General features: G+C 32.9%; 1 protein-coding gene across 1 annotated transcript in view; it reads right to left on the minus strand.

The window, feature by feature from the left end:
- LOC126841027 (TLD domain-containing protein 2) overlaps nucleotides 1-17,531 on the minus strand; it is a 115,639-nt gene extending 98,108 nt beyond the window's left edge. The window contains exons 1-2 of the mRNA XM_050577222.1: nucleotides 17,324-17,531; nucleotides 6,019-6,156 (exon numbers count right to left, since the gene is read on the minus strand). Of these exons, the coding sequence (XP_050433179.1) occupies nucleotides 6,019-6,110 (92 nt within the window). The 5' untranslated portion in view covers nucleotides 6,111-6,156; nucleotides 17,324-17,531. The remainder of the gene's footprint in view (nucleotides 1-6,018; nucleotides 6,157-17,323) is intronic.
- Between the last annotated feature and the right edge of the window lie 5,433 nt (nucleotides 17,532-22,964).

The raw sequence follows: 22,964 nt of genomic DNA on the forward strand, positions 1-22,964 counted from the left end.
CCGCTTTGTATTCGTGTGCTTTACAGAAAGTTTGTAGTTTTGTGTAGCACTTTTGGCCGAGCTTCAGGAAACAAAACTCGAAAACCAAGAACATTTAATTTAATGCGTACTTACTCGTGTAGTACTTTAAACGAGCAAAATATTATGTTGCGCATCCGAGTAATGATAAGTATTTGAATCGAAAAAGAGAGCGTGACGTTAAAATGAAATACGCGATATGGTTATTTAGCACATAATATATATGTACATGCATAAATATGGTTAAAAAAATCATTAAAACCCAATGTATGACAAGCCACAGACTAAAAAATTCACAAAACAAATTGAATATGTTTTCAGAAGTGATTTACATTATATATATGATATTGATTACTGATTTAATAATTAAAAAGAGCTCAACAAACATTATAAAATACCGGCAAGAACCCTTTTAAATGAAAATAGTATACTTTTATGTAAATACTTTCGTTTAGCTTATCAGATTTATGTTTTAATTATTTTACGGTAGGTATATGTGATTTGTTTATTGATTTTGCTTTTTGTGTAACGCGCTCGACGTGTCACAAGAACGAAAAATAACGCTCTTAATATCTATACAGAATGTCCCACAAAAACCTGACAAATGAAATAACTTTTGTTCTAGTGAATATTTTCAATTTTGTTTGATAGAAAATTCAAGAAAACATTTTAATGAGAGTTGTTTTTATCATTTATATGCACGCAAACTTAAATAACTTTAAAAGTAATTATCCAAAACTAGTTGTCGACCAGTCAAAATTCTCAGAAAATGAGTCTTAATAAAATGTCTATCTTATACTAAATCAAATTAAAATACCTAACCAAAAAAATAAAGAATATATTAAAAACAGTGAAACATTTAAGAGTAATACAAAACGCAGTGCTTATAGCGAAAATGAGCATAAATTATAAAATTAAAAAAAAATCTTAAAAATATTTATTGGAACAAAAGTTATTTCATTTGTCAGGTCTTTGTGGGACACTCTATATTGCTTTAGATAGTGCTTTTAGAAATTGTCTTTGACGAATGTTTCGAACACATTTTTAATTTGGAAAAAGTAGACCCACATCCCCATTTCGATCACTGCTATAAGTATGTTGTGCGACGAAAGTGGATTTTTCTATCGAATAGAGTGGAAGCGAAAAAGTTTTCCTATACACTTGCTCGTGGGTTTTTACAAACTTAATTTAGGAAGTTCATATTGTTATGAGTCACGACGAAATGGATGTTGTGATGGGTTAGAACAAACTTCGGCGGTTCAGTTATTGCCGTACAAGTATAGGAGGGGAGAGAATCTAGAAAAACAAAACCAAATAATTTCCCTTTCAATTTAAATTAATGAATAAAAACAAATATCAAAACTTTTGTCGGTTGTAAACATAATTCATAACAAAAGCACTTTAAGTCAATATATACACTACATTTGTGTGGTGCGACCATTGCAGTGCACTAACTACACGAATCCCCCCCTTTTCGGCCCAAGTACGGTATTATAATAACAAAGACATCGGGAAAAAGTAACTTTCTTCGTTTAAAATCGAGCCGAAAAAGACGTTAGTGTTACACAATGACGACGGAGATGAATAAATTATTAATTTTGCAGTAAGTATAATAAAAAAGTATTTAAAGTTTTTTTTTTCTTATCTTTTTTTAACTTGAAATGTAAATTTGTATGTATACTCAAAGAACGTTTGTATATTGTTAATACATTGTAATTTATTGTGTTTTTCAAAATGCCATTTAGCTGGGAGTCAAATTATAATTTATCATAATGCTTATTCCTACACAGATTTATCTTTATTCTTGGCGTAATATTGTATAATATTTTTCTTTTTGTTACTCTAAATGGACTTTATAAGAACTTAATTGGATTTTCAAAGCCCTGAAGCATCCTTGGGGGGCTGTGTGCACTATGTTATGTGTTCATATTAGCCAACATTACCTATATATACCGTATCGGCTAAAATAAAACTAATCGAATTGATATTTTTTGAAAACGTTTCTATAAACTATATTTGTACAGTCTATAACATAGAATAAATTCCACTTCACGTCAATGACAATAATCAATCATCGTACGCATTTCCAGATAATGGGAAATCCCTAGGTCGGATTTATTTTTAAATAAAAAAAAAATAATAAACACAAAACTTGATCGTCAAAAGTTTTATGAAAAAAAAAAATAGGTATATATGTCATTTAGCAGTGAATATAAGTATACAATATACAGCCAATGGACACATCCCGACGCGGTGGCATACAGAAGAGAGCATTATTTCGCTTTGTGACCTTTAGGTGACATTTCGATTGATAATAAAATTATATTACAGTCGTGTACGGACTACGGTGTCGTGTTTGTTGGGGGGAAAAAAAAGAAGTGCCTTTGTAATATACATTGAGAGAGTATCGTTGTACAGCCGATTTGACCATGGACGCCTACTAGCCAACGTTATTTTCTTTTAAGCTCAATACAATATACAAAAGGCGTTCAAAAAGAAATCTCCCTTGGCGATAGGAGTAGTAACTCTTTTGCTGCATACCTACACTACAATATAAAATACTTATAGATGTTTCAATTTCCAGTGTCATACCCTTTCTGAAAATAGTATAATATTATATTATGCAGGTATTTCAACAAGTGCATTTTAAGATAATTCAAAAAGCGGACTGACGATTCTCCAAGAATCGTTCTTGTTAAAAAAAAAAATACTTCAGATTTTGGAACACACACACACAGGTAGTACAAGTATAATATGTTACATAGGTGTATCCGATTAACCTCCTTCGGGCCGGTAACGTTATATTTTGTGATGTGAGAAGTCACATTGTGGTCGTTGTTAAAAGTTAAAATATTAATATAAACCCGTTTATACACTTTTGTGTTCTTTTGAATTCCATTAACAACGCGCACCGCAAACCGTGTCCCGAATACTTAATAGGCGATTTGTGGCCAATATAAAATAAATAAACAACACGGTGTGTGATATTATTTTAAATTTATGTTAAATGGCGCGCTTTAAGAAATAGTTAACACGATTATTGTAGACTCGTGAGTCAACACCACAGCGAAGTTCTTATTTTTAAAAATTATTCATGATAAGCGGCAAGAAAGCTCTAAGGTCATAATAGACTTAATTTTGTTGTTGTTAAAATCAAATGCGTTCTAAAATCAAATGGCCTTTTTCAATAAACGTTCACCGCAAGTCTCAGATACAAAAAGCGGATTCGCATGATTTGTAGTGTTTCAAGTTGGCAATCATGTTGAGTTGGTAAAAACCGGGCTATTTTGAAAAAAACCAACATTGTTTTTTGTATTGAATGATGTGTGTTTTTTGTAACCACGTGCGTTCACAAATTGCTTAGATTGCTCTTATAAAAAAAGTTTTACTACAATTTTTAAAAAATAACTTGTATGTATTTGACGATTACGTTACCTTATCCCATCGTTAACAACGACGGTGAGGATGATGAGTGATGACAATGACAATGATGTGAACCTGAAATATTGATGCCCTACAACCATTTGTCCGTTTTTTTATTGTAAATTTGATCGTATATTTCAATCGATTATTTATAAATAACTATTTTATTTGCATATTTTATTTTGAATTTGAGTTATTATTTCAATTAAAACAAATTTGCGTTCAAATACAGTACAATTTCGATTCTTATAGAAACCGAGTAATTATAGATGTTAATCAGTATGATATTATGTAATAATTTTCGTTTGGTTGTCAATGTGAATGTCAATCTCGGCCGTTGTCTAGGTACCCTCGAACAACATGATGTTTTTCGCTTTTGTCGTTTCAAGTTGGTACTACTCGGATATCACTGCTCAACTTTTACGATTTTCGCCGTGTGAATACGTTTGTTTAGTTGTAATTTACCTGCTACCGTTGCACTCTACGCAGTTCTCTTATACGCCATAGTCAGAATTTGTTAAAAAAAAAATCAACTAGATGTCTGAAAATCTGTTATCGACTGTCGTTTCTGGCCTTTTTTCTTCGGACGTACTAAGGATGGACAAGGAAATGGTCAGGAAATGGCTCTTCGACAAACCACCGTCGACTTCGCCTTTGGAAGCGCATCGGCTTCCGACTTTACTTGAATTCTTCGTAGAAGAGCCACCTGAAGATCCATCCCAGAGTTCCCGTCGAGGGTCGTTGAGGAAACGAGGTAAGACAGCCGGAGGCCGACGATTCAGGTCGTTTAGACGACGTGCTTCTCAAGTTTTACATACAACCGCAGTTTTTTATTTCGTTTGTTACTTGTATTTTTTTAACTATATTTTAAGATTTTAGTAATCATTTTTCGATTTTATATATCGTTTATTATATTGTATATAATTTTCAAATACGGGTTTTTATATAAATACATTTTTGATAACTAATTCACAAAGTTTATTATTTATCTTTTTTCGTTTTTGGTTGATTCATTTTATTTTACATATCAACATGTTTTGTTCAGTTCATTGTTTACGAATAACAATGTTTTTGCATAATTTGTACTATATTGTTAAAAAAGTTGCCATGATGTTAACAGACATTTTACCGCTGGGGTCGTTTTTTCACACAACTTTTTTTTTCGTTTATTACTTATTGATTGTTTACTAAATATCAAAATTTTAGTAATTTTTTATAAATTATAATAATACGAGCTTTTACAAGATTATCCATTTTTGATAATTAATTTGTTTTTCCATTTCTACGTTTTTTGCTGTATACATTTTTTTTACATATCACTTTATTTTTTATATTGTATTTCGTTCTATATATCCGCTTATCGTGTATATATCACGATGTATATGTCTTATATTTTATTTATGAGTAACTATTTTGTTTGTACATTTTGTTAAAAATAAACTGTTGATTATTTGTTTGTAATATTTGTTGCTACCTATATTTATAGGTCAATACAGGTAAGTTCCTGTATTGACTCAACCAATTTTACAAGTTTTTTTTAAATTGTATTTTTATCTAGGTATTAATTATATAAATGTTTGTTACAGATTTAATTACTATTTCAGTGTGTTTTAGCTTCGATGCGGAGCTGAGAGGGTATTGGATTTACAATGATGTTTTTTTTTTTGTATGTGTAGACACTTTTTTCCAGTGGACCGAATTACTTGTGTAGCACCATTTTTAGATCCGGCAACGTGTGCGATTGGTACTCTGGACCTGAAAACACAGCCCGGGCTTTTACAAGGGTTTTTTAAAACACAGAGTGGGTTTAGCCCGAGCTTATTTGAGCTAGCTTTTTTTATGCCAACTCCGCTGTTTTTTTCCTCAGTGGATTGTATCGTGGATAAATCCGTTTCGAAAAGAAAAAAAAACAATAATTGAGGTATCTACGCCAATTTGTCAGGCGGTATGTGTTATCTGTACAACGCCATATAGCTTCAAGCCGACCCCTACGTCGCCGTCCGTAACTGTCGTTTTCGATAGATAGACACTCACGCGCACACGGTTCCTTAGTAATTTAAGACGCTTGCTTACCTGTGGGGGAGGGGGGGGGGCGGAGGAGGGGATAATATTTTTCGGATAGCGTACGTCATAGCGACCCTAAAGTCATAAATAAAAGTCACTTCTCACGACGCGGTGTGTGTGTGTGCGTGCGCGCTTGTGTCGATTCGTGGCGGCGATTTTCTTCGGGAGCCCGGATAAGAACAAAAAAATTTCCCACGTGATTTATAGGTTCTTGCTTGCTTCCTTTCTGCCGCAGAAGAAAACAATCTGTTATGGAATAATGTATTTTTATGGCGCACTCCACCCCCCCCCCCACCCCTTCAGTAAAACAGCGTGCGCGGCATGGAAGCTCGCTGTAATCGGCCCAAGCCTATTCCTACTCGAACAGGATGTCCGGACATACCCTTGCCGTGCCTCTCGAACCCACCCCCTCTTGCCCTCGCCCCGTTTACTTACCTGAAGTCGGCGGAGAATCGTCCGTTTGCTGTTTGCCGGTGTTTTTGCAAAAATATTATGTTTGTGTTTATCACTTACTGCCAGTTGAAGCTGCCCGAAATGCCTTCGCGGAGTCGGTCCTTCAGCGATCTCTGTCTCGACGGACCGGAACCGCCCGTGAACGTGGCCATATCTCAGGTGTTTCCGGGGTCTTCCACTCCACTTGGCCGATTCAAACTGAAAACATACAAAAACGACAGTATATAATAGTAGTATTTTGTATTTATTATATATTTTATTCGAGGGGATTAGAAGCGGGCGGATTTTAAGGCGTTTTATGTAGGCAATTTTTAAGAAAAATGTGGTTTTAATTATCTTTGACCATGTCAATTGATTTCTGTAAGCTTCAAGGTATAGTTTTAAATTTATATGATTTTTTTTTACGAGTAAAAGCCATTTTGATGGTATTATAGGCCTAAAAACCTGATAAAATTCGCCTACTTATAATGATCTAAGTTTAATTTTGTAAAAAGATTTCAGTTCGTTGACCACTTTGCTGAGTTGTGTAGGAAACCGATTTTCCAATAGGATGAAAGTAGTATTATCTTTTTTTTTTTTTGAAATCTAACTGGTTTTTATTAAAAATTAATTATGTACGATTAAAATCTCAATCAATGAAAATTAGTGTCTTTAATCGTGACACGATGGCAATCAGTCAGTCGACACTAAGCATTTCCCTGTCATTTATATAATATACAACGACTCGATGAAAAATTATAATTATTACAACGTCTATTGAAATTTGATGTAAGGAAGTTGGATGTCAACAATTTGACGGGCAACAACCGAAGCCGGGTTTGCGGGCACCTCCCACGATTTATCAATCAACTACCATCGCCTTACGGTACTATTAAGACATTATCACAAGATTTCACGAGGTTGTGTATAATATAGTGTGAAAGAAACGCTTGCACAATGAGCGTTGACGACGGGACACATAAATTAATCGGCGGGGACTTAACCGTGTGAAACACATTAACCCTTTCCATTAAAGTCTGAATATAGGGCGGTGGATCACATCAGCTGGCCGGGGTGGATTTTACTTAGCTATTATAGCGAACGGTTCGCATAGAAGAGCAACGTCATTATTGCAACCTATACATACAACCCAACTGAAGAGAAAGAAAAACAAAACGAGTGCAGAAAACAGATAAACTTTCGAGGTTCTTTTTTCGGTTTGTTTTTTGATACTCGCCCAAAGAGAAAATCCGACAGTCGAAATTTGACCTTTCATTCCGACCCTCCCTCCTTCCTCAAGTCCTCTTTCCACACACAAACATACCGTCTCCTTAAGCCCACTGTTTACCGTACCGTCGACAATGGTGAGTCGGGCCTCAAAGACGGATTACACGCAACACTAGAGAGACGCGTCGTCGGTAATGAGAAAACTTTAAACGTTGACAAATAACGGATGCAATGCGTTTGTCAAAAGATAAATCGGTATACATATATATATATATATATATATATATATATAGAATATTTATGTTATAGGTTTAGGGAATATTTGACCGGCATAACGAGTTCCACTCGACATCCGTTTGGTTTTTGATGTCCGATCCGACGTTATTTGTTTATCTCCTGTACTTGCATTCGTTTGGCAAATGAGACTTGACAACGCAACGCCACGGCGAATAATTTATCGGTAAACAATTTCAATTATCCTTTTTCTATTTGACGGAGAACGAAAATAACAAAATCGCATAAAAAAACAAAAACTAAAACACCAAGACCCTTCTTGATCAGCAAACATAAAAAAAAATGTTAAATGAATTTAGATTAAATAAGTTTATTTGTAACAATGACAAAAACAAATTCCATAATTTAATGATTGCTAATATATGATTAGCTATTATTTGAATTACTTCGTTTAGTTTACTCTGGCATTTGTGTTACCTTTGGTATTTTCAGTTATCAAATGTTATGTAGTTTTTACAACGTCAAAGAAACGTGGTTTAGATAAGAATAATTTTTTAAAAAAACATATTCTTTACAGTATTCAACAAATAGAAACATTTTTCTCTCAGGAATGAACTTCTAAACGCGAAAACCCAATTAGTTTGTATTAATCCTTCGGTAGTACATTTAAGGAACGAACTTGCTGTACTAATACAAATACAAAATAAATATATATTTGTATAAATAATTCATGATATATTATTATTGACAGTAAACAAATGATCGTTCATAGCTCGTTAAGTTGCAGTGACAGGAAAGGAAACGATGCAATCAACGCGACAGCAGCAAAAAAACGATTGAAACGGAAACGGCGTCGTAGAGAATTGCATGTTGTGTTCAGAATAATATTATGATAATATTATTGATAACACAAACTGTAATTGACTTAATTAAATACAACGGGAATATACTATTTTGAATCGGGTTGAAATTAAAAAAATGTGTCTATCTAAGAAAAATATTTGTCTTAATTAATTTACAAACTAAAATCAATGGATTCTATCATTGATTATTTGATATCATGGATCTAAGCATTACACCCATTACAAACTAGCGTTATGTTACTATTTATATAAAATGTGCGTACAGACACAAAAAAACACTAATCATTGTCTAAGTTAAAAAATATTGCTATCCACACCTAATACCGACTGAAATTGTTGTGTGGCAAGTTTGAAATACACAACTTGATTTTAACCCCCCCCCCCCCCAAATTACCGCAGGGAACAACGAGGTCAATATTGTTTCAGGCTCGACCGGTAATCGAAATCTGCAACGGTTATGGTTACCGAGGAAATTAATTTGCACCTACATCTCACAGAATTTTAGTTTGAAATATTGATATTGATCTAAAACCATGCGATTCTACCAGAAAATACCTTAATCGAACTGCTACAATATATTTCCTCGCCATATTATATTGTATTAAAGTTTTGTTATGAATAATTCAGCGAATGTTGGTCATGTTATTTTTCTCGCTCCAAAGAAATTACTAATTATATACATATTGAAGTCGTTTTAGTTGTATATATATATTTTTTTTTATATCCTACGCCTGTCGCAGAGAAAAGTTTAAACGCATTTGCATAGGACATTGTGTAGTCAACACAATACATGCATGCATAGACTCATACAACATTCATGTGCACACAACACAAGCGGGCGTTTCACCGTCGTTTAAGTACTACATTGTGTTATGTTGTGTGCTGCAAGTCAAACACATTTTGCCAGTGAAGGGGGTGCGCGGAAGTCGAGTACTTTTCAGTGCTTCCAGAAGCCCGACCAGTTGAATACAAGTTTAAATGTATAATATGTAGTTATAGACATAAATTTAAGTATACTAGACCTTGCAAAGGCAGTCAGAGAGAGAGTGCATGGGAATGTGGTGCGTCATTTCCAGATAATAATAATTGAAAATGACGGCGGACAAAACAGCACAAAGTCGTTATGTTGCTATAAATTTGTATAAAACATTTTCAAACGTCAACCGAGTAGAACACGGATAGTTTTTTTTTTATCTTTGACGAATACAGTACAATAATTATTTGCATCACCCTATTATATACTTTTTGATTCGGACTTGAAAAGCTTTTTAAACCCATATGCTTTCAAATTAGATGTTTATCGTAAAAGAATAAGTATAGATTTGCAATGTCCTGTGTTTAAAAAAATGCATTTTCAACTAGCTAATTGTTGTTGATTGTGATTTGTTGGTTTGCTGTCATTTGTTAAGAGCTTTTAGGAGTTTTGAAAGATCTAAATATTATAAGCCCCCTTCTCTAGCTACGCCTATGATGTTACAACATTAGTGAACAATCTGTTTAATAAACATTCGAGCTGTTGTCTATGACTATCATGTACATCGTGAATGTCGTTAAACATACAAAATAATTGTAAGGGTCAATGGGTAAAGGTTAAAAATAAAAAGTACCTATTATTTCTTACCGAATGTAGCAAATTTTAAAAACCAAAAGTTTTTGAGTTAATGATTTTATATAAGTAGTAGTGTCTATGTACATTTTGTCGATTTGAGTCGATACAGTGGTAATTGTTTCATTACAACTTTACTCAGCAATTCCCCCAATCTGTGAATTGCTAAAACTCGTTTTTAATGATCATCCAAAAATTTTAAAAATAATTACTTTTTCATCTAAGCTAAAAAATATTATGTATGTTAAATCTAAATAAGAGGAATGTGTTCTAGTTTTATAAGGTTATCAATAAAAGATGAAGTAAGTACATCAAGCGGCGTTTTAGATATGTCATGCACTCACTTCTCAGACACACACAGAGAATTATAAAGTTTAAAACAGTTAAAGGGCAGCAAAGGAACTGATGTTCCATAAACAGATTGTAACAAACGTGAGTAAATCTTTTACTATTAATTAACAGCAATAAACATTGTGTGTACCTACTTGTCGTGCTTTGTCTATTTAATACATAACTGGCACGGCGTAATTTATTTAATCGTTTTAATTGAAAACATGCTTAGATAGGCTGACTAATGACTTAACACTTGTAAATAATTAATTACATTGTTGTTTAGTCATTTTGCGGAAGCCAATACAAACACACGGTAATAACGCGCGATTAAATTTACATAATATAAGTATATACATATATATATATATATATATATATAATTATATAATCACAATTCACACGCCATTTATTCATAAATAAAATATAAAGTTATAAATAAATGGTTTCAGTACAAATTTTTTTTTGTAATTCATTTTCTACGATTCCGTTTTATTATGTAAATTATTTCCATGAAATATAAGTCTAAAAATATATTTTTGTTTAAAGAAAACTTCAAATCTACGATTGATATAACGAAACTATCTTAACAATAGTTTTAAGCAAGTGCTGACGAACTACCTTGAACCTAAAATAACCTTTAAAATTATTACGAAATGCCAAAAATATGAAACGTGAAAAGTTAAAATAACATATTTCTACATACTGATCTAGGAATATCGCTTAAATTTAAAAATTACAAGACCATTATAAATTTATACCGTCGCAGTCTGCACACAATAATATGTCAATATAAAATAAATATTTAAATCAACAATAATGTCTTATCATTTTAAACGAACGGTCCTTTGAATACACAATGAGATGTCATACCGAATCAATATTGTCTAATCTATGAAATATTTAACAAATGTTGAATTAAACTAACGGTCAACACTTAACATTGTAGTACACACAATATATATATTATAACGTAATCACCTACTGTATACATATGATAGGTACACAATTTGTAATAAAATGTATTTTTAAAACCTGTTTGTTTCAATATGATATCTTAAATAAATATAATAACAAGAAACATATAAATAAATTTTTAAATAATTAATCGAGTGTTATATTTACAATGAAAATATATATTGATTTCGGACGACCAGTGGGAACAATACATACAAAACATCTCAGGTGTTTTAAAACACCCACGCCCAATATGACAAAGGATCAAATTGAACGTTAGTTTTGTGTAAAGTATCGAATTGACACTTTCGACTCACTAGCTATTGTGTTTCATCAACTATATTAAACCAATTAACACCGTACAAATCGTTTAAGCTCTACAGTTACTAGCAGTTATTACCTTACACTCCCAACTATATGGGGTTGACCACCCTAGTCTTGCACTTCCATAGAGCTCGATCTTCTAACAAATTGCTTTAAAGTTTCGAATCTAATTAGAAATATAATTATAAAAAAACAGGATTTTATTAAATCCGACTATAAACCTTTTGAAAAAAATCTGAGTTGGTGGGTATAATTTATCGTAGGTATCACATATTTGAGCACCATGTTTTTTTTTCTGCTAGTGAAATTATACACTATAAAACGCCTTAAAGGGTCTCCGATTTCTTTGGTTATTCGATTACTTTCGATAACGACGCAGAGTTTATAGATATGTAAAGCCAACTTGATCGAAAGCCATATCGGTTATCACATTAGTATTATTTTTTACCTGTATACTATTTCGTATTTTTCTTTGTATTATTATCCGTCCGAAGACGATCATCATCTATATCTTCAGAAGAGCATCAAATTGAGGCAATATTTACAAAAAGAAAAAATCTACACCAAATATTGTAACAAAAAAAAATTTTACAAATATTTTTAAGCTCCAAAATTTAATTTCCCCGACTAAGGCATATCGGCATTGCTTTTTTTTGCCACCGTGGGTATAGAATGGCGGCCAAACAAAAACGCTATTGAAAATATGTATTATTGTTTATGTCATGCAAAAGCGTTTATTTTGTTTGCTATTGAAAAAAACCACAACCACATAAATACACACCAAAAGGCGAAGCAGACTTCTCGAAAACCATCTTTATAAAAGGCTTATATTTTTTTCCAACCGACATTTAAAATCTCTCTGCCTTTTTTTTTTTAATGTATATACAAAATAATAACAGCTAACGGTTGAATAATATTTTATAGAATTTTCTTTTTGTGCATTGATGGCAATCCGGCGCAGTATTTTTTTCTATTTATACTTTTAGCCGAAGGGCGATTGATATATTTCGTTTGTGTTGATTTTTACGGTAAGTATTAATTTGATTTCTTCGAAATTAATATCAACGAAAAGTCAATATTATTATAAACTAAATAGAGGCATGCTACGCAGAACCCGTTTTGGATCGGTTGTAAATATTACTAAATCCAATAGATATTTGAAAAACTAAACAAATATATTATTTTAAGACTTTAAATAATACATTTGTTAAATTAAAGTGATGGAGACCAAAAATGGTACAAACCCCATGTAAAATTGTTTACTGAAACATATTTTTTATTTTACAGTATTTGCCAATATAATTCATTTATAATTGTTTTACATTTTATAAAAAGATATTGAAAGAAAATAATCAACATCGCTCTTATGTGAACACGTTGGAGTTATAATTTTTATTTTGCACAGTTTTAATTTTTCTCAGTTATCATCACTTAACTTGACGAATAAAACTACTACTTTTGACATCATTTCAAATAATTGTAACTTAAAAATCTTATATTCTTTTGAAATTATAATGGTTATTCTAAAACTACGTGAAATCTTATAAGAGCACGTTTGCACGACCTTATTTTTTTTTTTTTACATTTGTTGGTTAAATCTATATAGGCTCTTCAACTCTACGAATTACCGTCATAAAGCACTTTTTAATTACACAGTAATCGCATTTTGTACAACAACTACTAGTATAATTATATTTCTCATAAACAGATTAACGGCGTTTAAAATTTAATTAGGTTTTTTTTTTTTATAAAATAATGGATTTTCAGTTTTTAGCAAACAAATAAACACTTCCCGTTGTTGTTTTGTTTGGTATTATAATATTAATTTTCACTAATATCGCTTTACATTCGATTACAATCTAAACTACACCGCTGGTGGTTTGTACGCCTTTGTTGTGGTATTCGTTAGGTAGTTGTTTAATTAAACACACATTGTTATACTTAGTTTGATCAATCAATACTTTTTAGTTAAACACATTAATGGTTATTGTGTACACTGCTACTATGTAATTACAAAGATACGGTCGGTGGCTGTTTGCATAACAAACGCGACAGTATATGTACTTTTAAAAACAACATAGTACTTTTTTATTATTACAATTTTTTATTTATTTTTTGTTTTCGCTAATAATACTTCAGTCACTTTATAAATATGATTTGTAACGTAACTTTTCGAAGGTAGACATTTTCAATTTTATTTTATTTTTTCGTTCATCTGGCGATGCCACTGTGGTCGGAAAATTATTAATGGCGTTATTAATCGAGAAACCGCGTAGATGACCTTAATAACGGAAAGTTGTTTTTTTTTTTACAAAGTTTTATTTACTACACTACCCATGTTTTAGTGTACACTACATATTATAATATGTATATACACTTTAAATAACCGCGTCTGGTTAGTTTCAAGCCGATTGCTGATTTTCCCATCGTCAGTAGACAACAACTATCTCGCAAGAGGTACCTAAGTGATTTTAGTGATAAAACACGTATAAGAAAAAAAATATAGAGGATGAGTTTTTGGAGGGTACCTAGTGTGCGGTTTTTTTAAAAAATATCAATCAGAAAAATAGTTACAAAGATTTAAAACAAAACTGTATTGTGGAATTCATTATTCATATGCATTATAGATAATGCAAATCGCTTACGTTTCATCGGAAACCTTGTCTTCTTTTTTTTTTATTAATATACGTGTTTTTTTATCCAAAAACAAGGTGTACTTGTTTCTGTTTACCGTGAACCTGCTTAGATGTTTTTTTTTCTAAATCGCTGTGAACGATAATGTGATAGTCTGAAAAATAAGTTATAACAACCGAAAAATGAGTCCTAATTACACGTCATAGTTAAACCTTTAAATTGAGATTTTGCGAAATATCGCCTACACCAAACTCCTTAATAAATAAGGATACGGCATCCCCCCCATAAGACTCGGATCTCAGAGAGTATATTATATAGACTTCAACACTGAAAAATGGTAACAGTTTGCGTTTATTCGAAAAGGGTTGGACGGGACGGTCTCATTTAAATATAAATTAACCAAAAAAAAAATTTTTAAAAAGCACCGACAGAATGTTGCAGAAAGTTTTTCACTGAAAAGTAATTAACCGCCGGAAAACGGCCGCGATTGGACGATGAACCGTTTTACGCAGTAAAGCTTTACCGCAGGCAACGGCCGACGGTATTATTGTGATTTTTTTAATTGTTTTTTGTTGTTTATCTACTCTAGTCCAAACACACACGCGCCTCGAACCATCTTCTCGCATTAATAATAATAACGACGGAAAAAAAAAATTACAATATTATAAATTTAATAAAGAATATTCGCACGAAGGCGAAAGTTAACGACGTTAGGACATATTTTGGCCATACAAAAGTTTTCCGGAAGGGAATTTCGCCAATTTACCGTCACATAACCCTTTCATCAAAAGAACGCCCTTAGCCGTTAAGGGTTAGAACACAATTACTTACAAATGCGGTGAAAGGGTTAACAAAAATAATTTTTTAAAAAATAGGTCATTACCGGGTGATGAATCCATACCAACAGCAGCAGCTGGCTGTGTTGTGCTAAACAAATCACCTACAGACGTTGGCCGGGGTTTTCCCGATTTCCCCAGGGTGACGTGTTCGTACGACGTGCGGAATCAAGTTTGCCGGTTTTATAAGAAAAACCGTGTGCGTTCAAGAAATAATACCCAGCCACCTCGCCGACCGACCTACCTACGTCCTGCTATACACGGCGAGTATATTTAATATATAGCTATATACATTCTATATAGACTTAGTATCTACCTATGTAAGAGTGTACGATAGGATTTTCTAGGATATATATATATATAACGAAAATATTAACTATTAACGAAAATACTATAGCCAAATAATTGGTTTGTTTGTGTCCCCAAATACAAATAAAAATTCCTTATAAGTTGTATATTAAAATTAAAAAACTGGGTCAAACTAATAACAGAAATATCTCTATATTATTTTTTGAATAAATATGTAACTCGGTCGGGTGAAAAAAAAATTAGAAATGCGTTTCTCTCCTGAGAAACGTTCCACGTTGAATTTCCCATTATTACTTTCTCGGGTTGCTTCTGGATTTTTCCTAACAAAAAAGATGGGGGAAAAATGTGTTGTTCCATTGAAACATAAATAACAAAGTAACCTAGTCTGACGGTTAAATGTCTGTTGCTATTGGGCGATGAATTTTTACCGGAGAGGCCGTGCGTCATCGTTTATAAACAACAAACAAATAAAGTTGAAAACAAGTTTGCTTTCATCTTATATATAAACAACTCGAGGTATTGGTGTAGCGTATAGTGTTTACCGTTTATGATGTGTTTGGCCATATTGCAAAATTCTCATGCATACGACACACAACAATTTAACCGAACACCAATGACAGATTTTCATAAGTAATGATAAGTTCTATACTTAGATTATATTTATAGTCGTTGGTGACTACAATTATCCAGAGTCAACAATATTTAACAACACATAACAAATCGACACATTACAAGTCTTTGCTAAATATATATTACTACTACTTTTTTAGTTGAAACTCGAAATCAGTGTTTTTTATGAAAAATATTTGTGTGAATTTTATAATTATCTGCATTGCGATAACTATGTCGTAAGGAAACCTCGATAGGTGTTTTGAATTTTAAATAGAAATTTCTCTGTCGTCCAAATATCCATTAGACACTTCTAGCTGTGAAAATTACAATAGAACATGTGTTAAAGTTGTGATTGCTGTATAAACAAACGATTATTTTGAAAGTTGGTAAATATTTTTTTTCGACACTAAATCTGTTGAATCATTTATGTAATATTGCATTACGGTATTCTCTTGTGCCTTTGATTTTCAAAATATGTCTCCGAACTCCGAAGCTAGTATTCCTTATGCAATATAATATTATTATTATTATTATTTATTTCCGTTATGGATCAACAGCTGTCTATTCCCTCAGGCGACTGGTGGTTTGTATAAAGACAACCGTATCGGTCTTGACGGGATTTTTGTCTATCTCATTTATTGTACACATAACTTTTTGTTCAATATTCGAGTATTTTTCTCTTCTAAAACGGGATTTTGTTCTGAAAAATACCGCGGTACATAATATATAAAACAGTCAAATGAATGGAATTGATACTTTTTGTAAAAAGAATTGTTTTGTTTCAGTTACGGTTGTGGACCGTCAGTTTAGGTCGAGCTAGTGTTAATATACAGGATGATAAAATTAAGATACGTAAGACACTAATTTTCTCGGAAAATAATTTCAATGTTGAAGTTTTTCATTTTGAAAACATTTATTTTATTTAAGAATATTATAAAATTACTAAATATTTACTTTTTTAGTATGTATACGTTAAATTGACTTTTTAAATCAAGAATAACTTGCTGAAAAAGTCGACTGGTAACCAGTTTTGGATAGTTATTAAATTAATATCGTTTGAATAATGTTTAGAAATTTATGACTGGAGGAAGGGTATAGTATTAGTTTTATTTGGGCGCGTTAACCGAACACACTCCACCGGCGCCTGTCCTAAATATTTAAACTTGGTTAACTCCAAAAGTAATTATCCAAAAACCGTCTATCGACCGATCCGCATTTTCTTGGAAATTATTCTTAAATCTAAAAATTCAATTAAATATAAGCGTTACACCGTTTATAGGTTTTAAAAGGCGATAGAGCTCTGGGAAAAATAAAAAAGATAAAAATTTGAATATCGTTCAATGTACTGTATAACTACATAAACTCGAGTGTCTCCAGACAGAATAACTACAAAAGTTCAAAAGTGGTTTTAAGATAAAATGAGTGTCTTGCGTTAAATTGATCAAGTTAACTACCTGTAATCGTCGTCACAGAAGTGGCTACCATCATCGTATAATAACAGCGCGTTCCGTCCGTTGTTGCTTCGGTGGTCACCTCCGGCCGTACGGTATTATAATAATTATTATCAGCGTCTTTTATTATATATACTTATATAAATATGCAGGACAAAATTGATACAAGCGATCGTTGCCGGGCGGACTGTCCGTGTCTTGGGAGGTCGGGCCGGTCACGTGTGATGTTCGCGCGCTAAAGTAGAACGGAGACTGCGGCTTGGCCGTGCGTTGTACGGTCGTCACGGGTGGGAAAGGGGTGAGTGGTAGGGGCACAACGTAGGGGTGGCGGACGGGACCGTCGAGGGGTGGGCACTACATTAATAGGGGGGAGGGCAACACCGAGAGGGGTAACAAAGGGGTAACAACTTTTGTATCCGGCGGTAACTGTGTTTCCCGCCGCCACCGCCCCCCCCCCTCGTCGGTGCTGCTGCGCTCTCGGGCCGGACGTGCGCGCCACCGCCGCCGCCGATACTTCGGTGCCCACCCCTTTTTTTCTACTCCCTCCCCTCGCCCCATAACCGCACGGCAAGCACGCACACTATCTTGTCGCCGCGGGACCCCCTCTCGCTCGCACAAAAAAATCTCCAAAACAAGACCGTTTTGTCTTACACTCAAGCAGCCGGGGCCTACACGAACAATATATTATTGTCAGTGACGTCTTTACCGTAAGGGCACGTGGGGCACGAGCCCATGGCCCCCGTCTTAATGGGTCCCCTATTAAAATAATTTGCATCTTTCCGTTTTTTTTTTGGTTTTCTTAAAGGGCCCCCAAAACTCTGTGTGCCCAAGGGTGCCTGCATAGCCTGATTATTGCACAATAACACTGAGCGTGCACATCGATGGTCTAGAATTTTTAACGGTTCAATATTATCCTTCCTTTTCTTTTTAAATGGTTGAATTGACGGTCCTGATATATTATCCCTTATTATATTATATAATTTCAGAATTCCTTCACGTCCTATACTCGGTATACAGTCTCTTTTTATACTCCCCTATAGCAACTACAATTAATTTTTTCGAAATTCCCCACCCCTCCAATTATCATATTAACAAGTTGACTGGCAAGCTATATGAGATCTTTAGGCTTTTGAGAGATCTTGAATATGATACTCAAGCCATTTAACTTGTTAATGACCATTGCCAACACTGCTCGGTTACAATTTCATTCCAATGTATTGCGATCCGGTTGAAGTACTAAATAATGAAAAAATATGTCAATAAGGAATTTCAAAATTAAAAACGATAAAATTAATAAATAAACCAAAGTAAATAAACCGAGTAAACAAACCAAAGTCGACAATACCGTCGCGAAACAATAGCTGTAGTTAGGTCACTTTTAAAATCAAGACAATAAAAAAATAAAATAAAAAAACACATCATTGTAAAGCTAAATACCCTTAGTCTACATCGAAACTAAAAGCATTTTTATTCGAATATTCCATATTTAAAAAAACCTTGACCTTTTATTAAACATTAAGAATCAAAATACATATTATATTACATTTGTTTTATTTTATTTTTATATTAATGGGACTAGCCAAATTATAGGAGCTTCTAATTATATAGGTGTTGATATTAGTGGGAATATCCTCGCAGAATTCGAATCTAGTCTAGGATTTTGTATAGAAGGAATAATTTATTTTTCTTTTAAATAAGAATTTTAGAAATACAGTTGTTTGCTATTCCTATAAATGTATGGTGTATGTTTTAAATATTTACTTAAATATGTTCCATACAAGAATTCTCTAACATAAAGCCAAACCTTTGTTTTAGATTCCTAGATTACTCAAACTAATTGTCCCCAAGCCAAGCTATAATATAGTAAACGGTATGTGTACATTACATCCAGGCACCAACATTGTCTTTAGAGCAGTATTTTATTTTAAACAGTTCTTAAAAATCGCACTCCGCGGCAATCGCTAGGATACCAGAAGAAAGATTTACTTAAACAAAAAAAATAGAGTTTAATTAAAAAATAAATGCAAATAGCACGCTTTTGCACAAAACACAATCTCTTTTTTTAATTATTCGGAATAAAGCACGGTTTTAGAAGCATTGTTAGGAGCACAATCTGGAAATCAGACATTACAGACTTATAATGTACCTATATAATAAAAAGTAAATGTTTACTAACGCTAGGTACCTACATACAAAAGCGTATTCTGCATGGTGATTTTATCACTTGAAAATGTATTACCACCTCTAAATGAATGGCCGTCCCGACTTGACTATGCTAATTTCTTAATGTTTTGTTATAGTAATGATGGTCCTTTTTTTTTGGTGATGTTTAAAATAGCGATAGTCCTACGTGATCTATGGCATGCTTAGTTCTTCCAGATTTACATATATAAGATCATGTTAGCATAACTAGTTTGTACAAACAAAATGTCGATTTTTAAAGTAATTGAATATGTTCTATATTGTATCCTATTTTAAAATCTAGCAAACGGGAAAATTGTACATAACATTTTAGTAGTAATGTTTTTTTTTAATTTTATGGAATGGTTATACCAAATAGCTTATGGCTGGAAAACTACAGTAAATACTGGTTCCAAGATTATGCAGATTTTAGAATCTGTTAAGATTGATGACCATTTACATCAGCCGTACCTTAAATGTTTGTATGGTTTAACACAACTTTTTCGGGCACAAACGGACGACTTAATGAAATACAACCGTACATGCCGCTCTTGTACAATGTTACTTAACTTAACTACTCACTAAAGGCCTTTATTTTGAACAACCCACATACAGGGTGATTTGTTTAATGTAAGACCTTCGTTTTTTCGAAAAATATGTATATTTAAAAAATTATTTGTTCTTATACGTGTAGGTAAATATTTTATAATATATTTTTCAATACTTTGAAAATCTTTAACATCAGCACATATACGCAATAAGAATTTCAACTTTGTTTTTTAAAATCCAAACAAATATTTTTAAGTCGATAACTGGGTAGTAAAAAAATAACTTTTGAAATTGTCGTTTGAATTTTTAGTAATCGGTTCGTCACTATATGATAAAGATTTGAATTTAAGATCAATATTCGTTTGGTTTTTATAGACAGTAGTTCCTATTGAATAATATAATAATGTTAACCATGTCACCGATAACCAGACATTAGACATAAATAACACTGTTTACACGTTTTTTAAAAATAATATATGGAAAGTGATCCTTTATCTATTAGCTTTGAGATATTATAATAGACAAGCGGTTTTTATCTACCTATTTAAACACAATGACGGCTACTAGTTTTAGTAGTAACGATAGAAAATGGACAAGAGCTTGAAGAAAAATAAAATCTATACTAAGTCGTAGCAAATAAACAGATTCATGGAAATTAAAAATTCAAACGCTAACATTTTTTTAAATGTTTTGTCTACACATTTATGGAATTAATACTTCTTATTCGAGAAAATGAGTGTCTTACATCAGATGGAGCACGTTGTATACCGTATAAATCAACATTGTCAACGGTGGGCGTCAATCGTATTTAAAAATTTTAAAAAAAGTCGACCGGCGTCGGAAATTAGGTCAACCTTCTATTTCGGTTCAATTCATTATTGTTTTTTTTATTATATACTTTCGGTGAAAAGAACGATTTTCTATGCCGTTAAGTAATTCGTTTCGATAAAATAATTTTTGCCGCACAACCGAACAAAAAAGATTGTATTTTGGGCGGACTGATAAAATTTACATTTTCTTAAAACTAACACAGTGACATATTGCTCCGGTTACTAATAATATGGGTACTCACTTTTGACTCAAGATATTCATTTTACACGCATCCGTGCCTTGGGCCGAAGCAAATCTACTGTGCAACATGGTCCGCTGTACATACAAAATGCCATCTCCGGCAAACGAATTGGTCCTGCAGGAATCATAACAATAATAATAATAATAATATAATAAAAGATATTTATTCGTGGAACGTCCGCGAATCCTAGTCGTCCCGGCATCTGCTATGATAGTAAAATGTGAGATTTACTGTTAAGAAATTCCAAGCCCAAGGCAGCAAAAAAAAAATATTTTGGCACAGGTATTATATAACTTTTATACAGATATGCCACATATTTGCATACACAGAACGCCGTGTTATGTATCTTGGCTCTTATCCTCCCTCGCTCTGTTTCTCTCTCACTCTCCCACTCTTCACAGCCTTATATAAACTGAATGTTCGCTTAAATAAAAAAAATATTATAACATCTTTAGTTGATTATAGTAAACTACCGTGTTATCTACACTGTAGTGCGTTGTTATGCTTTCTTAAATAACTGGCCCTGGTCCAAAAATGATCGACAACTCGCTCACTTTCCTTGGGAAAATAAAATTATAGAAATAAATTAAAAATTTTGAAATGTACCGGACGCTAATTTATTGTTATAATTAAAATGTTAATCGCCTGACGTCGAGTTGCCTTGTAACTGAACCTTAAGTTGTTTTTATATGTATATATATATGAAAGCTCGTTGTTGAATTTATGTGTGCGGTCACCTTTCCGGGTAAAAACTCTCATAAACGGCGTTTTGTTTGATTAATTTAATAGGACTTAAAATATGTAAAAGGACACAACAACAACATATTTATCAACAAGTCACGGCTGAGCAATAATTCATACACAACATTCTGAAAACTACACAATTACACATTTTGGGAGACACATTTCACCAAAAATTATGGCATGCATGCCTAAGTATAGTTTTTTTTTTGTATATATAATTTAATCATCAAAACCGTAATGTTAACATATAATGTCAGCATCAGGCACGTAGCCAAGAGGTGGTCTAAAAAGTTATGCTGTCTGAGTATTTATTATGGCGTGAAAACGGAACAATGAAGAAGCAAAGGCGGTGATCCCAATTGTAAACTTTCTTTTGGAAGTTTGGGCCACTTTACCAGTAACGACGACAGAAGTCCTAAATTGAAACATTGCTTCGAAATAAGACTTGAATAAACGTTTAACTGTGGGTTAGCACTTCCGTCAGGTCCTCTGTAAGTTCTATAGTTTTATAGTACCTAATAAAATAATTATTATTTTGACTGGCGGCGACTTAAAAGTAGTTAATTAAAACGTAATTACCGGAACCGCATTGACAATTTTCTTGCTCTTTAAACTCAACGTCTTATTAAATTATTTAACGGCAACGTTGACCCGTTTTAGTTTTAGTAGATGTTGCGCTGTTAAACGCGGACGTGGTGTGTGGTTATTAAGAAAAACGAAACTGCAGTGACTTAATAATGTTTAAATAGAATAGCTTTGGCCGACCAAGAGAGGAATATTATTTTAAAAGGAACAAAAAAAAATGGGTTTTCTGAAGAGACAAAAAAAAAGTGATCTTTTACAAATTTAATAACGCCAGCGTAGTAAACGGCTGAGTCAAGGCTAAGTGTGTATTAAACCACATAACTCATAATGGGCTTGTTGGCTAAATTATTTTCAACATCAAAACGGCGTCATTATTATAATGTACGGGAGTCTACTTGATCGCTTTCCAACGTGTAATTACATTGTGTAAATGCCTGTGCATTAACCTAATGACTTTTTTCTTGGGGGAGGCGAGATTTAAGTGGGAAGCCAAAATTTGTAATACAGTCAACA

This window comes from Adelges cooleyi, unplaced genomic scaffold, assembly GCF_023614345.1.
Source record: "Adelges cooleyi isolate 19-005CV unplaced genomic scaffold, UGA_ACOO_1.1 ACOO_flye_CR_arks_rails_tigmint_CR_PRNA_376, whole genome shotgun sequence".
NCBI lineage: Eukaryota > Metazoa > Arthropoda > Insecta > Hemiptera > Adelgidae > Adelges > Adelges cooleyi.